This window comes from Gekko japonicus, unplaced genomic scaffold (genome assembly GCF_001447785.1).
Source record: "Gekko japonicus isolate JY-2015 unplaced genomic scaffold, Gekko_japonicus_V1.1 scaffold103, whole genome shotgun sequence".
Lineage (NCBI taxonomy): Eukaryota > Metazoa > Chordata > Lepidosauria > Squamata > Gekkonidae > Gekko > Gekko japonicus.
The window spans coordinates 665,958-681,830 of NW_015160210.1; the positions used below are offsets into that span (position 1 = coordinate 665,958).

The following is a 15,873-nucleotide window of genomic DNA, read 5'->3' on the forward strand; positions in this document are numbered from 1 at the left end:
CCGGACGAACAGCAGCATCCCTCCCGGTCAAGGGTAAGAGCTATGCCAGAGGAATGTGCGTGGACCGGTGGACATCCGGGAGGACTTCCGGCCACTTTCACATGGCACAGAGGGCCTGCAGTCTGAGAAACAAAATCCCAAAGCTACGCAGGAATGTGCAGAACTCAGGGCACAGTCCTTTGGATCCTGATCCACATTTAACAGCTTTGTTGACTTTATTTATATATAAAAGCTATTTCCAAATACACCAGCCGCTAGGAAAGAGGAAAGAAGAACTTTCCCAGGATATGACGCTTTGGCCTACTGCCAAAACGACAAATTCCTTGTAATATAAACAACACAACTGGGTTTCCGGGGACAGCTTTGGTGACCTCTGCTGGGGGGGGGGGGGGGGGTTCTGTGGCTACTGATAGCAGAGGGGAAGAGCATTTCCTGGTGAATTTGACAAGGCCCTTTGTCAGACACGGCACCAACCCCGAAAACAAGCTTCCATGATTTTAGAAGGGGGGGGGGGCACGCAACCAGGGGACCACGGCATAATGATACAGCCTCTGCTTGTCACACGGAAGGTCCCAGATTCAATCCCTGGCATCTCCAGTTAAAAAGACCAGGCAGGAGGTGACGGGAAAGACCTCTGCCTGAGGTCCTGGAGAGCTGTCAAGAGGGGCCGTGGCTCAGTGGTGGAGCCTCTGCTTGGCATGCAGAAGGTCCCAGGTTCAATCCCCAGCCGCATCTCCAGGTAAAAAGTACCAGGCAGGAGGGGATGGGAAAGACCTCCGCCTGAGACCCTGGAGAGCTGTCAAGAGGGGCCGTGGCTCAGTGGTGGAGCCTCTGCTTGGCATGCAGAAGGTCCCAGGTTCAATCCCCAGCCGCATCTCCAGGTAAAAAGTACCAGGCAGGAGGGGATGGGAAAGACCTCCGCCTGAGACCCTGGAGAGCTGTCAAGAGGGGCCGTGGCTCAGTGGTGGAGCCTCTGCTTGGCATGCAGAAGGTCCCTGGTTCAGTCCCCAGCAGCAACTCCAGTTCAAAGGAAATAACAGCAGGTGGTGGGAAAGACGTCATGCTTGAGCCCTTGGAGAGCTGCACTGGCTGATGAGGAGTCCAGGCCAAGCAGCCTCTGAATCTCCTGGAAAGTTAAATGGCCAGTCCGACTCTCCTCATCTGCTCAGCTTGGCCAGTGAGAACTTTCCAGAAGAAAGAATGAGGACTGTTTTGCATAGAGACCTCTTTAAAATAAATTCACCTCACTTTCTTGGAAAGCCAGTTTGATGTAGTGGTGAAGTGCGCAAACTTTAATCTGGGAGAACCGGGTTTAATTTCCCACTCCTCCACTTGCAGCTGCTGGATGACCTTGGTCAAGCCATAGCTCTGTCAGAGCTGTTCTTGAAAAAGAGCAGTTCTCAAAAGAGCTCTCTCAGCCCCGCCTACCTCACAGGGTGTCTGTTGTGGGGAGGGGGAAGGGAAAGGAGACTGTAAGCTGCTGTGAGACTCCGAGTGAAGGGTGGGGTATAAATCCAATCTCTTCGTCTTCTTCTTGATGCCGCTAAGAGAGAGGTCCATCCTTCACTTCAGCTTCCATTTTCCAAGGCAGTGTTTGCCTCTAGCTAGAGCAGCGGGTGAGTGCGTATGCTGGGGTAGCTCCGGTTCAAATCTGTCTCCAGTTGGCACCTCGCTGGCTACTCTTTCAGCCTCTTTTGCTCTGGCTTTCACACCAGCTGCGGTGTGGCCGTAACAACCTACAGGAAGGCCTCTGGGCCCAGTTCTGTAGACGGGCTCTCTCCCTGATCGTGAACGCCCCTGGCAAGAGGGAGACGGCACTAGGTGGAGCCCAACGGCTTGGCACAACATATCAGTTGACCACCAACTTTTTTTAAAGATCTGCTGTCCCCACCCCGGTTCCAAGAACAAAACCTTTGTTAAGACATACCTGCCGCCAAGAACGGATTCAGTGAAGGGGCAGGTTGTGTCGGCTTTGATATCAACGAATCCAGGTTGACCAAGGCAGCGTTGGGGCCCAAGAAAGACTCCGGGGTTTTCCGTGCGGTGTTCTGTTTATCCAGCGCCGAATTTGAAGGCTGGGACTCAAAGAGATCGGGGCTGGTTGTACCGCTGTTCTGGGCCGACAAGCTGGAAACTGAATCAGCTGGAACGAAACAGGGAAATTCCAAGGATGATAAAGAATTGCTCATGTTCACGTCAGAATAAATCATTCACCTCTCCTCGTTACTTACTGTCAAATTAAAGGCCGCGATCCTAAGCTGGTGTACTTGGAATTCAGCGAGCCTGCTTCCAAGTACATGCGCTTAGGAGAGAGGCAAAAACCTGATAAAGGGATTGGGGGAATTAAGAGCGCAAGAGAATTTCCGATCCGTTCATTTTCATTTTCATTTCCCCAGAAATAATTTAATGGGATCATTTAAAAAGCAGGCGCTGCCGTCTTTACCCAGGTCCAGACGCAAGCCCTACCCTATCTTGCAGAAAATTTTAGGACTCTAGAATTGCAATCACGGGGGTGAAGAGAAAATAAAGTTTCTACAAACTGACCTTGGTATCCTTCTTTAGAATGCTGTTGGATACAGACACGGATTAACTGTCTCTATGGAGAAGACATATCAGAAGCATCAGATATATTTTTTTAACCCTCCCCCTCTCTAATCTATTGCCGTTATAAAACTGCGCATTCACTCACACCTCCCAATCAGAGGTATTGACCCTTTAAAAAAGAAAAGACAGAGAGAGAGAGAGAGAAAGAACCTGACCGGCCTTCAGCCCGATCAAACGAACAGTGTTTTAATAAAATTAATGATCCAGTTGGTCTGAAGCAGTGCAACAAATTCAGAGTCCAGCGGCACCTTTAAGACCAACGATGGTTCATTCAAGGTAGGCGCTTTCGTGTGCAAGGCGCACTTGATCGAATACGTAGAATGGCAACAAAGGTTCAAACTTATAGCCAGATAATTAGCAGCAAATTAACATGCAACATGATGAGGATCAAGATATGCAAAGTGACACTAAATAACAAGTTAACGTTAAAAGGTCAATAAATATGTCAGACTAGCAGATAAATGTCTAAAGGTGTATTTTCTAATTGTGGGAAGCGACTGGGAATCTTCATTCTCTCCTGTCAGGTGGGGGGGGGCACTTAACACTACACCCCCCTCCAAAAAATGCTGCTATGTCAGCAGACATCCTAATATCTCTTGCATACATTCAGTATTCTAATATACTATTATGAAAAAGAAATACACTAAAATACATTTAAAAGACTGAGGATTTATAGTCCTTCTTGTTGAGAATACATATGTGAGGACTGAATGAGTTAGCATATGTAATGGGATAAAAAACCCAATATCCCTGTTGAGTCCTGGGGAGGTTTTTGTTCCAAGTGTTGTAATAAGTTGTCATTCAGCAATTTCCCTTTCCATTCTGTTTCTGAAATTCCTTTGTAATAAAACAGCTACTTTGAGGTCACAAAATAAATGGTTCTAAATACGCAAGTTGAAATCAGTTTCAGGGGGTAGCCATGTTGGTCTGCAGTAGAAGAGCCAGGTTCAAGTCCTGCAGCACCTCAGAGGTGAGCATGATTTTCAGGGCATAAGCTTTCAAACAGAAAGAAGAAGAGACTGGATTTATACCCCACTCTTCACTCGGAGTCTCAGAATGGCTTACAATCTCCTTCCCTTCCTCTCCCCACCACTAAGAGAGCTCTGGGAGAACTGCTCTTGAGAGAACAGCTCCGAAAGAACGTGTGACTGACCCAAGGTCACCCAGCTGACTGCATGTGGAGGAGGAGTGGGGAATCAAACCCGGTTCCCCCAGATTAGAGTCTGCGCTCCTAAGCACTACACTAAACTGGCTTTTCTCATGAGAAAGGGAGCTTTGACGCGCAAAAGCTCATCCCCTGTCACAGATTTTAATACGTCTTTAAGGTGCTCCTGGACTCTATTGCTCTCTTCAGGCAGGGATATAAAGACACCAAGATCTCCATCCCTACTAATATCTGATGAAGGGATCTTTGACTCTCGAAAGCTTATACCCTGAAAATCCTGTTGGTCTCTAAGGAGCCACTGAACTCAAATCTAGGTTGAAATAAAGACTTTTTTTTTTTTTTTAACATTCCACACAAAACGATTTCTGCCATCTCCAAGATATGGGAATCGAGCGTGCATCCGCGCAACCCTGGACTATGCAGATGCCTCTCATCTGAGCGGAGTCACCACAATTTTGGAACGGCAATGGAGATTTCTGCCACCTGAACTTCTGCAGAACCTTGGAGCTGGGGCGGGCATGCCCAAACAACCCTGGGCAAAGATGGCCTCAAGTCCAGTGGAAACTTTGCAGCGACTGAAACGAACCAGAGCCAACCCGCTGCAAGGATCTTGTGTGATCTGGATCTACTTTAACAGCAACTGCACAGGGGTAACTGACTTGTCTCGGCTCGCCTGCTTTTCGAATCCACAGCTCAATAGTCTCCATCTAAATAAAGCTCCATCAAGTTCCAGTTTCTAGGAAACTCTCCACTAAATTACCATTGACTGAATCTCACCGTTTCCAACCTCCAAAGACCAACAGCTGGAAACATTACGTCTTCATTAAATTATCAAAGGACAACAATTTAACCCCCCCCAAATAAATAAAATACTACCGCTCAGGGAACAAGAGGGCTAGAACGCCCTCCAAAAAATATCGGCATTTTACGGATATTCCATTTATAGTAAACAGAACATTTTTTGCTGCCTGAGCTTTGGGTGGGGGAAAAGGACACGCAGCTGAAGTTCTGTATTTCAGTCCGCCACAAGCTCTGGCACGCTACAACTTTGCTTTGAGGCTTATTTCACACGTACCTTGCTTTTTAGACGTCCGAAGTCTGTCAAAGTCGGAAAAGTCGTCTTTAACCGTCCCGTTCAGATTGCTGAAGAGGTCAAAGGATTTGCTTCCTGCAGGGCACAGCAAGAAGGCAGTTATGCCATCGGTGGTATAACGTGGCCAGGGCTAGATCCACAAATCTAAGAGGGAACCGTGTCCTCCCTTTTCCCACCAGCAGCTAAAACACTCCCAGAGCCAGTTTGGTGTAGTGGTTAAGTGCGCGGAATCTAATCTGGGAAAACCAGGTCTGATTCGCCAATCCTCCACTTGCAGCTGCTGGATGACCTTGGGCAAGCCATAGTTCTGTCAGAGCTGTTCCTTCAAGGACTGTTCTCTCAGAGCTCTCTCTCAGCCCCACCTACCTTCACAGGGTGTCTGTTGTGGGGAGGGGGAGGGGAAGAAGAAGAAGAGATTGGATTTATACCCAGCCCTTCACTACCCAAAGGTGTCTCAGAGCGGCTTACAAACTCCTTTCCCTTCCCCTCCCCACAACAGACACCCTGTGAGGTGGGTGGGGCTGAGAGAGTGACAGAAACTGCTCTTTTTCAAGAACAGCTCTTATCAGAACTACGACTTGCCCAAGGTCATCCAGCCAGGTGCAAGTGGAGGAGTAGGGAATCAAACCTGGTTCTCCCAGATTAGAGTCCGAGCACTTCACCACTACACCAAACTGGGAAGGGAAAGGAGTTTGTATGCCGCTCTGAGACTCCAAGTGAAGAGCGGGGTATAAATCCAATCTCTTTTTCTTCTTCTTCTTCTACTAATTCTCTAGGATTAGCAGGACAAAGGGATTTGCCTCCTTTGGAAAGACTGGAAGTCTTTCATTTTTAAAATCTTTCTTACTTCACTAATTAACCAGCTCTTCCTCCATGGAACAGTTCGGGCCATACTGCTTCAATAGCAGAGTTATCCGCGTGAAGTGGGGGCAGGTGTCCAGTGGACATTTCCAGAAGTGGCCTCCTGGACGTGGCACTCCCTCTTGGCATAGTTGCCTGGCACCTTTCTGACACAGGGCAACAGGCTAACTCCACCGTAAACCTTTAAGGGCAATTAAGATCTTTCCGACTGCAACTGTTGATGAACACGGTCCATCACCTATCTTAATCTGGACCGTATTGTTGCTGTTTGATACCTGAGATATTTTACAAGCGCACACAGAAGCAACCTGGAGGATTTTCCTCAGTGGAAAAGTGGGGTGCACAGGATAGTGGTTAGGGTACAGTTGAGGGTCTAGGAGACCCAGGTTCGAATGTGCCACGGTCCAGCCTTTGCCCACTCACATCTGCTCAGCCTCGCCTACTTCACAAGGTCGTTTTGAGGATAAAATGAAGGAGAGGAGAATGAGGTAAGGCTATCTGGGTCCCCTTGTTGGGGAGAAAGACGGCTTGCAGGTGAAGTCGATTAAATTTAATTTAAATCAGATCCCTGGGCTATCACAGGGCTATTGCAACATTTGAAACAAGGTAGTCTGAATTCAGAGCTGTGGTGGCTCAGAGGTCAAGATACTGAGTTGCAGACCGGAAGGTGTGTAGTTCTGCAGTTCGAGACCCGTCTCTGGCCCCAGCCAGCCTAGCAGTTCGAAAGCAAGAAATTGCAAGTCAATAAATAGGTACTGCTTCGGTGGGAAGGGAACAGCATTCCATGCACCTCGGCATTTAGTCATGCCAGCCACATGACCACGGAAACGTCTTCGGACAGCGCTGGCTCTTCGGCTTGGAAGCAGAGATGGGCACCGCCTCCTAGAGTTGGATTCAACTGGCTTTCGAGCAAGGGAAACCTTTACCTTTAAGCCTGAATCCAGACAATTCAAAAGAGAACACAAAAGTCATAGTGCCCCCCCGTGACCTAAGATCCTTGGGGAGATAAACCATGCCTAGAAGCACATCTCTGAGCCTAATGCATTCTGAGCCTCTCCACCCGCTGAAAAGAATGGAAGACCATCAGGTGATTTTGATAACGGCCTACAGCTGAACAAAGTCACCTTTGAATGGAGTAGGCAAAATAAGCTGCTAACAACCGTCGCTCACCAGAAGTGGAAATGGGCTTGTTCACAGAGGTGGGCCCCCACGGGTCAGCGGGGGCTTTGGCCGCCACAGAAGGTGGCTGTGAGGAATGCCAGGGGTCTACATTCTTCGAGAGGGGCTGGGGGGGAGGCAAGGCTGCAGGAGATCCCCAGGGGTCAACGGAGGCGGCTGGCTTGGCACCTGCAGGCAAAAGGAAAGCAGAGACACACAACCCATCGTGGGCGTATACAAGGAAGCCATTCGACACAGTTAAAATGTCCCCGTGTGCATTCCTACGGGGATTATGGACCGGTGATATTGTCTGTACCCCTTTAACTGCTTATTACTTATTTATTTATTAGTTAGATTTCTATCCTGCTCTTCTGCCGAAGCGGCTCAGGGCGGCTTACATACAGTTCTAAAACCAGCAAATGCATAGATAAAATACAATAAAATTCCAAATAAATAAAGTTAAAACCATTAAATGTGGCGGCATCGTATAAAAAAGCGCAAGTGCAGTGCAGCCGATGAAATCGATTCTTACAAAAACGCCTGACGGAAAAGCTCAGTTTCCACGGCCCCGCGGAATTGCTGGAGGTCCCGCAGTGCTCTGATCTCACTGGGGAGCTCGTTCCAGAGCATCGGTGCCACTAGGGAGAACGCCCTGGTCCTAGTCGCCGCCAACCTGGCATCCCTAGGCCCGGGGGGGGGGGGGGGGGGGGGTTTTGGTTTCCGTGCTCTCCGGGGGACATACGGGGAAAGGCGGTTCCTCAGGTAGGCAGGCCCCTGGCCATTAAGGGCTTTAAAGGTCAAAACCAGCACCCTGAAGTGAATCCGGAACGGAATTGGTAGCCAGTGCAATGACTTTAGCACAGGCTGGATGTGCTCCCACATATTATCTTACTTTTTTGGCTTTTCAAGGGGTAGATGGATACAATTCATTCACGGTCATTGACCAACACATAAAACGATGACATTTTGTAACATGGGTAAAAGATGATCACATTAAAATAGGAACAGAATGTTAAGACCAGTTATTAAAAAAACACCATAAAAACCATAATGGTTAAAATTAATAAAACTTAATCTTAATTTTTCCTCTTTTCGGGCTACTATAGATTTTCTAGTTCTTCGGGCAAGCCGTCCGAACCTAACCACCCGATAAGTAACTTCTGCCCCAGCTATCCGATAGCAAATTTCTTAAAAGGCAGGTTCTACAGACTCAATACCATCCACACAACAGCGGCGTATCCTTTCTTCGTCAGGAGTCATTCTATTTCCCTTCCAGGACTGCAGATGGGAGTACATCCCAACGCGTTAGTGTAAACGTTCTTCTGTAGTCCTGATTTAATAAACGGGAAAGGCAAGGCATAGGGATTACTCTGTTATCTGGAGCCACTTTTCAAGGGGGAAGAGACGGATGCAAGAGGAAATTAACCTCAGGTCACTCCATCCATAGGAGGTTTCTCCCCAGATATCAGGAAAGCTCCCGCTAAAGTATGTTTTTACACAAACTACTTGACGTATTTTATTTTGTAAGCCACCCTGAGCTTCACTCCAGGTTCTTCCCCAGAGAAGTCAGTTTTGCTGGTGTTACCCCAAGTTTAGTTTTTCATCTGAAAAGATCACAGCCTACACCTTGCAGGGCTGCAACAAGCTACCAGTGCACTGGTACCTCCGACCCTCAAAGGCACCGAACACTCAGGTGCTGCAGAAAAGATAGATTCAAGTCCAGTAGCACCTGACTTCAATCACCCAGGCTCCCCCGATCCTGTCAGATCTTGGAAACTAAGCAGGGTCGGCCTTGGCTAGTATTTGGAAAGGTGACCTCCAAGGAACACCAGAGGCATGACGCAAAGGCAAACCACTTCTGAAACGTCTCTTGCCTTGAAAACAAGTCTAGCTTGCCACCTGGTGGTGCATAGCACTAAAAGGGCTAGAACTTCAGGCTGCCAGACAATCTTAGGATCTCCTGGCTAGTCTACGCACCATGCCATACGATCATTAATTAATTAGTACCTCGGAAACCAACAAAATAATACTCGGGCTCTCGAGAGTTTATATCCCAGAAATCTTGTTGGTCTCGAAATCTGCCTCCATGGATACGCTCTGAAACTACCAGGCGCTATAAAAAGGTCTGGAAGGGACCCTCTTGTCTTCCCCCCCCCCCTCTCTCTCTCTCTCTCTGTCTGTCTCTCTCTGTCTCTCTCTCTCAGATTCTGCCTCTAACCAGGGAGTGTTTCCACCCCCACCCCCACCCTCACCCCCTCCCCATTTCGTCATGTGCTTTCCCAAACCACCCCCAGCCAAGCACCGACACACGCACTTGTAGATCAACCTAAAGCACCAGCCAGTATTTTTGTTAAACAGAACGTGTGTTTACTAAAACAGCACAACATAAAACAGTTTTTGTTCTGATACCCTGAATAACTTCTAAGTTATTCTTCAGCGGATGCTGGCTTCCATCTAGGTTTCCAGCACTAAGGACAGATGTGGAAAAAGAAATTAGGGCCGCGACTCAAGAACGGCACTGGATGGACATAGGTATGTACGGAGCTGCCTTGTACTGAATTGGTCCAGCAAGGTCAGTATTGCATACTCAGACTGGCAGCAGCTCTCCAGGGTCCCAGGCTGAGGTCTTCCCCGTCACCTGATCCTTTTAATTGGAGAGATCGGGGATTGAACCTGGGATATTCTGCATGCCAAACAGATGGGCTACCACTAGGTTTCCCTTGCTCGAAAGCCAGTCGAATCCGACTCTAGGCTCATCTCCGTTTCCAAGCCGAAGAGCCAGCGCTGTCTGAAGACGTTTCTGTTGTCATGTGGCCACCGTGACTAAACGCCGAGGCGCACGGAACGCTGTTACATTCCCACCAAAGTGGTACCTATTTATCTACTTGCAATTTCTGCTTTCGAACTGCTCGGTTGGCAGGAGGCTCTACCACCAGCTCGGGGTAATAAGGTGACTCTGTTTGCCTCGGGTGCAGCCGATGCAGTTAAGCTGAACTTCTGCTCTTAAAACCTCATTCCCATTTACGAAAGGCACGCCAGCAGGAAAGAAGCGCTGTCGGGATTTCTGAACTGCAGACCTCACAGGTGGCAGGGGTGTGTGTCTGCGTGTGTGTGTGTGTTCCAGCTTCTGCTGTTTCCCAACGACAGGAAACACCGAAATGCTTTTAAGAGAAATGGGCTCCGTTTCCTCCCCCCCCCCCTTTGCCTTTCTATCAATGATGCCATGCAGGAAAATGCTAATCGGCAAGGGCTGCCGTAAATGGAAGTTTCCAGAACAGGCGCTCTATTCACGAGACAGATAACAAAAGACAGAGACAACGGGGAAGGAGAAGCGTGGAGGGCGACACCTTCCTCTGAGGGATCTCTTATTCCCACTCCCACTAAAATGCCACGGCCCCGGCGAAGGAAGAATTTAAAATCTCTGTTCCGCTCTGAGTAGCTCGCTCTTTCTTTCTTTCTTTCTTTCTTTCTTTCTTTCTTTCTTTCTTTCTTTCTTTCTTTCTTTCTTTCTTTCTTTCTTTCTTTTAAACCAGCTTTAAGATACATAAATCTGGGTCCTTCAGAACGATTCTCGGGGCACCCAAAGAGTTTGGCAGCGTAGAACAAGGGGATGGTTATCACCGGCCCAGATGAATGCTGAAAAGGAGGAGAAAACGCCGCAGCTGTGGCGGAGAGCGTGACGCGAGACTCTGGCTTCTTTCTTTCTCTTCACACACAGAGCCGATTTAGTTCGGCCGCACAAGGCGGAACTTCAAGGAGAGCCATCACAGCCTGAGAACCAGGGTTTCCTCGGCCTCTGCCAGCAACAAAGTGCAAGTCACCCTAGGGATTGTGCCACTCCGAGAAGAAATGCACGCCCAGAATTAGCTGTTAAATTGTTGAACTCGGGACACTACTGATGCAGACCCCCAAGTTCATTAGGGTCAGTAGTATCTACTCAGACCGGCAGCAGCCCTCCAGGGTCTCAGGCGGAGGTCTTTCCCATTCCCTCCTGCCTGGTCCTTTTTAACTGGAGATGCTGCGGATTGAACCTGGGACCTCCTGCATGCCAAGCAAAGGCTCTGCCACTGAGCCACAGCCCCTCTTGACAACTCTCCAGAGTCTCAGGCAGAGGTCTTTCCCATCACCTCCTGCTTGGTCCTTTTTAACTGGAGATGCTTCTGGGAATTGAACCTGGGACCTCCTGCAGGCCAAGTAGACGTTCTGCCACTGAGCCACGGCCCCCTCTTTACAGCTCTCTGGGGTCTCAGGTGGAGGTCTTTCCCGTCACCTCCTGCCTGGTCTTTTTAACTGGAGATGCCGGGGAGTCCAGGACTGGACCTGGGACCTTCTACATGCCAAGTAGACGCTCTGCCACTGAGCCACAGCTCCTCTTGACAACTCTCCAGGGTCTCAGGCAGAGGTCTTTCCCACCACCTCCTGCCTGGTTCTTTTTAACTGGAGATGCTGGAAACTGAATCTGGGACCTTCTGCATGCCAAGCAGAGGCTCTGCCACTGAGCCACAGCCCCTCTTGACAGCTCTCAATGGTCTTGGGAGGAGGTCTTTCCCATCACCTTCTGCCTGGTCCTTTTTAACTGGAGATGCCGGGGATTGAACCTGGGACCTCCTGCCTGCCAAGCAGGGGCTCTGCCACTGAGCCACAGCCCCTATTGACAGCTCTCCAGGGTCTCAGGCGGAGGTCTTTCCCATCACCTCCTGCCTGGTTCTTTTTAACTGGAGATGCCGGGGACTGAACCTGGGACCTTCTGCATGCCAAGCAGAGGCTCTGCCACTGAGCCACAGCCCCTCTTTACAGCTCTCCAGGGTCTCAGGCAGAGGTCTTTCCCATCACCTCCTGCCTGGTCCTTTTAACTGGAGATGCCGGGGACTGAACCTGGGACCCTCTGCATGCCAAGCAGATGCTTTACCACTGAGTCACAGCCCCTCCCTAAAGGAAACCTTGAGTCAGACTCTTGGTCTATCAAGAGCAGTATTGTCTACTCAGACTAGCAGTGGCTCTCCAGGGTCAGTCTGAGGTCTTCCACATCACCTACACTTCCCGTGCTTTTCAGCTAGAGATGCCAAGGACTGAACCTTCTGCATGCCAAGCAAAGGCTCCATCAGTAAGCCACAGCTGCTTCCCAACTTAAAATACTAACAGACCCGCCCACCCCGCCAAAAAGACAAGTAGGGAGGCTCTATCTCTGAGCCACAGCCCCCCTATACTGGGGATCCCGCCCCCTCCCCAGGAACTACAGACCTTTACTCGACAATCTTGCGTTTCCAGCCAAAAATTGCCAGCCAAGGAAGCTGTTAATAAACAGCTCCAAGAATCCCTGGGTGAAACAGGTTCCTTCGATTTCAATATGAAGTAGAAACTCCCCTTTCATTGGGGAGGAGGAGAAAAAGGGAGGGGCGTGACCACCTGTCTGTACCAGGGGAGGCAGCAAGCCAGTTTGGTTTAGTGGCTAGCAGCGCGGACTCTAGTCCGGGAGAACCGGGGTTGATTCCCCACTCCTCCTCCACATGCAGCCGGCTGGGTGACCTTGGGTCAGTCACAAGTTCCTTCAGAGCCGTTTTCTCACAAGCAGTTCTCTCAGAGCTCTCTCAGTGGTGGGGAGAGGAAGGGAAGGAGACTGTAAGGCACGCTCTCTCAGCCCCACCTACCTCACAGGCAGTGTTCCCTCTAAGCTGAGATAGTGTGAGCTAGCTCACAGTCTTTTAGCCTCCGGCTCACGCATTTTTGTCTTAGCTCAGGAAGGGTGGGGCTCCAGAGCAAACTAATTTATTCAACAGCCAAATCGCTCGCTCACCACTTTAATGCCAGGAGCTCACAAAGTGGAATTTGTGCTCACAAGACTCCACAGCTTAGAGGGAGCATTGCTCACAGGGTGTCTGTTGTGGGGAGGAGAAGGGAAAGGAGATGGTAAGCCGCTCTGAGACTCCGCCGGGTAGTGAAGGGCCGGGTACAAATCCAATCTCTTCCTCTTTCTCTTCTTAAGACAGAAGAAGGTGGTCTTGGTGGGTATTAGGGGCGGCCAGAAGTCTGGTGGGGTGCACTGTAGCTTTAAAAGGGCCCTGGAGGCGAAAGGTCTCCCAGCAGGCATCACTGGGACCCAGCTTATTTCCCTCCCAGGTCCTCCGCTGCTGGGTCCTTCCCGTCCCAGAGGCTTGGCTTAACCTCTGCCTTCCGCCTCCTGCTCCCACGGTCCTGAGTTCAGGGGACGCGGTGTCACTACTAGTACACGGATGAGCTCTGTTCCTCCTCTCCCTCGCCACCAAGCAAGGCAGTTTCACTCCTGAACGACGGCCTGAAGTTGGCGGCAAATTGCACGAGGACGACAAAGGCAAAGCTTAAGCCTGACAAGGACGGAACTGGTCACTCCCGACCAGGAGTCATTTCCTGCGGGAGCGCACAGGAGCGGAGCTCCGGCAGTAAGGAGCCCAGGGGGGCGGGCACATGCAACAAGCCCCGCCCCCTGCTCCCAGCAGCCCTCAGTCAGAGCAAGAAGCAGCCAGGTGCAGAGCCCCCCCGAGCCCGCCCTCCGGGACCCGCTCTCCCTCCTCTGTGAGGGCAGATCTGCACGTTCCCCCTCCCCATAGCTAGCAATCCAAAACAGTCCAGTGGCACCTTTAAGACCAAGTTTTATTCAGGTACAAGCTCTCCCTCCTCTGTGAAGGCAGATCTGCACATCCCCCCCCCCCAAAATTGCTAGCAATCCAAAACAGTCCAGTGGAGCCTGAGCGGTGGGTGTTGCCTTCTGACACACTTCTGGTGATGTCAGGGGGTGTGGCATATGCAAATAAGTTATACTAATGAGCTCCTACACCTCTTCTTCAACTAAATGACCCCTACTCCCGACAATCCCTAGTTTTGGTGGAAATGGTCTGAACGGAAACTAGCAGACAAGCACCTTGGGAGCACTTCTGGAGCCAGGCCTCCTCCTGGACACCAGAGGTGGAAACACTGGCCAGGATCTGCTTTGGCTACTCTGCCAATTACTCCCCACCCCACGGTCTTGAAAGAATCCGGCTGCCACGACGCACGCCCTGGTAAATGCTCCCTCTAAGCTATGGAGTCTTGTGAGCAAAAATTCTACATTGCGAGCTACCGGCATTAAAGTCGGTGAGCGAGCGATTTGGGCGCTGCATAAATTAGTTTGCTCTGGAGCCATCCCTTCCTGAGCGAAGACAAAAATGTGTGAGACGGAGGCTTAAAAAACTGTGAGCTAGCCCACACTAACTCAGCTTAGAGGGAACACTGGCCCTGGTCGTTTCCCAAAGAGAACTCTTGATTTTCACCAAATCATAAAATCATTTTTAGGGCTTGCTCCCAGAAGAGCTTTCCTAGGACTGCACAGAAGACTGTGTAAGGGGGGGGGAAATTATGAAGCACTGCTTTTAGAGTTGCTTTGTTCCTCATAGAAAAAAGACTCTATTGAAGAGAGCGTGAGAGGGGTGCTCCTTCTTATCCAGAGCTTCATGCGCTTACCGAACGATTGCCAAGGGTCTGAGGTGGTACTGCCCGCTGTACTGCCCGCTGCACGGCCCCCCCAGGGGTCGGTTTTGTTGGCTGCCGCCGGAGGGCCCCACGGTTCTGTTTTCTGGGGAGCCGGGGCCGAGGAGGGCAGGGCGTCCATCAGATCCAACAGAGTCGTGTGCTGCTAAAAACACAGAGGGTTTTTTTTTTAAAAAGAGCTTTGCACAAACATGCCACATTTCATTCTTTTGCACGCCCTTATTTTGATTCTTCCGGCATTTATCCCAACACAGAAAGGATTTTAATGACCTCTCTCTCTGGTCCTTTCCGCAGTTGGATCTCATCCCTGGTTTTATCAGAGTTCAACCCGGGACACCATACCTTGCATTTATCCCTGGTTATAACAGCATGAGAGCCAGTTCAGTGTAGTGCTTCAGTGCGTGGACTCTAGTGAAGGGCGGGGTATAAATCCAATCTCCTCCTCCTCCTCCAGTTTGGTGTAGTGGCTGAGTGCGCGGACTCTAATCTGGGAGAACCGGGTTTGATTCCCCACTCCTCCACTTGCAGCTGCTGAATGACCTTAGGCAAGCCATAGTTCTGTCAGAGCTGCTCTTGAAAAAGAGCAGTTTCTCTCAGAGCTATCTCACCCCATCCACCTCACAGGGTGTCTGTTGTGGGGAGGGGAAGGGACAGGAGTTTGTAAGCTGCTCTGAGACTCCTTCGGGTAGTGAAGGGCGGGGTATAAATCCTATCTCCTCGCTGAGTGCGCGGACTCTAATCTGGGAGAACCGGGTTTGATTCCCCACTCCTCCACTTGCATCTGACTGGATGACCTTGGGCAAGCCGTAGTTCTGACAAGAGCTGTTCTTGAAAAAGAGCAGTTTCTGTCAGAGCTCTCTCGGCCCCACCCACCTCACAGGGTGTCTGTTGTGGGGAGGGAAAGGGAAAGGAGTTTGTAAGCCGCTCTGAGACTCCTTCGGGTAGTGAAGGGCGGGGTATAAATCCAATCTCCTCCTCCTCCTCCAGTTTGGTGTAGTGGTTAAGTGCGCAGACTCTAATCTGGGAGAACCAGGTTTGATCCCCCACTCTCTCTCTTGCTGGATGATCTTGGGCAAGCCATAGTTCTGTCAGAGCTGTCCTTGAAAAAGAGCCGTTTCTCTCAGAGCTCTCTCAGCCCCACCCACCTCACAGGGTGTCTGTCGTGGGGAAGGGAAGGGAAAGGAGATTGTCAGCCGCTCTGAGACTCCTTCAGGTAGTGAAGGGCGGGGTATAAATCCAATCTCCTCCTCCTCCAGTTTGGTGTAGTGGTTAAGTGCGTGGACTCTAATCTGGGAGAACCGGGTTTGATCCCCCACTCCTCCACTTGCACCTGCTGGATGACCTTGGGCAAGCCGTAGTTCTCTCAGAGCTGTCCTTGAAAAGGAGCAGTTTCTGTCAGAGCTCTCCCAGCCCCACCCGCCTCACAGGGTGTCTGTTATGGGGAGGGGAAGGGAAAGGAGATTGTCAGTCGCTCTGAGATTCCTTTGGATAG

At 50.3% G+C, this 15,873-nt stretch overlaps 1 protein-coding gene across 3 annotated transcripts in view; it reads right to left on the minus strand.

Annotated features, from left to right (window-relative positions):
* The window catches only part of EPN2 (epsin 2), a 61,977-nt gene that overhangs the window by 2,056 nt on the left and 44,048 nt on the right, over positions 1 to 15,873 (minus strand). For 2 of the 3 annotated variants that reach the window (XM_015409293.1, XM_015409286.1), the window contains 4 exons: positions 14,355 to 14,523; positions 6,894 to 7,070; positions 4,845 to 4,937; positions 1,928 to 2,143 (listed from right to left, as the gene is read on the minus strand). In XM_015409293.1, coding sequence (XP_015264779.1) covers positions 1,928 to 2,143; positions 4,845 to 4,937; positions 6,894 to 7,070; positions 14,355 to 14,523 — 655 coding nt within the window. Of the gene's footprint in view, positions 1 to 1,927; positions 2,144 to 4,844; positions 4,938 to 6,893; positions 7,071 to 14,354; positions 14,527 to 15,873 lie in introns of all 3 variants that reach the window. The other variant, XM_015409278.1, reaches the window with a different exon arrangement.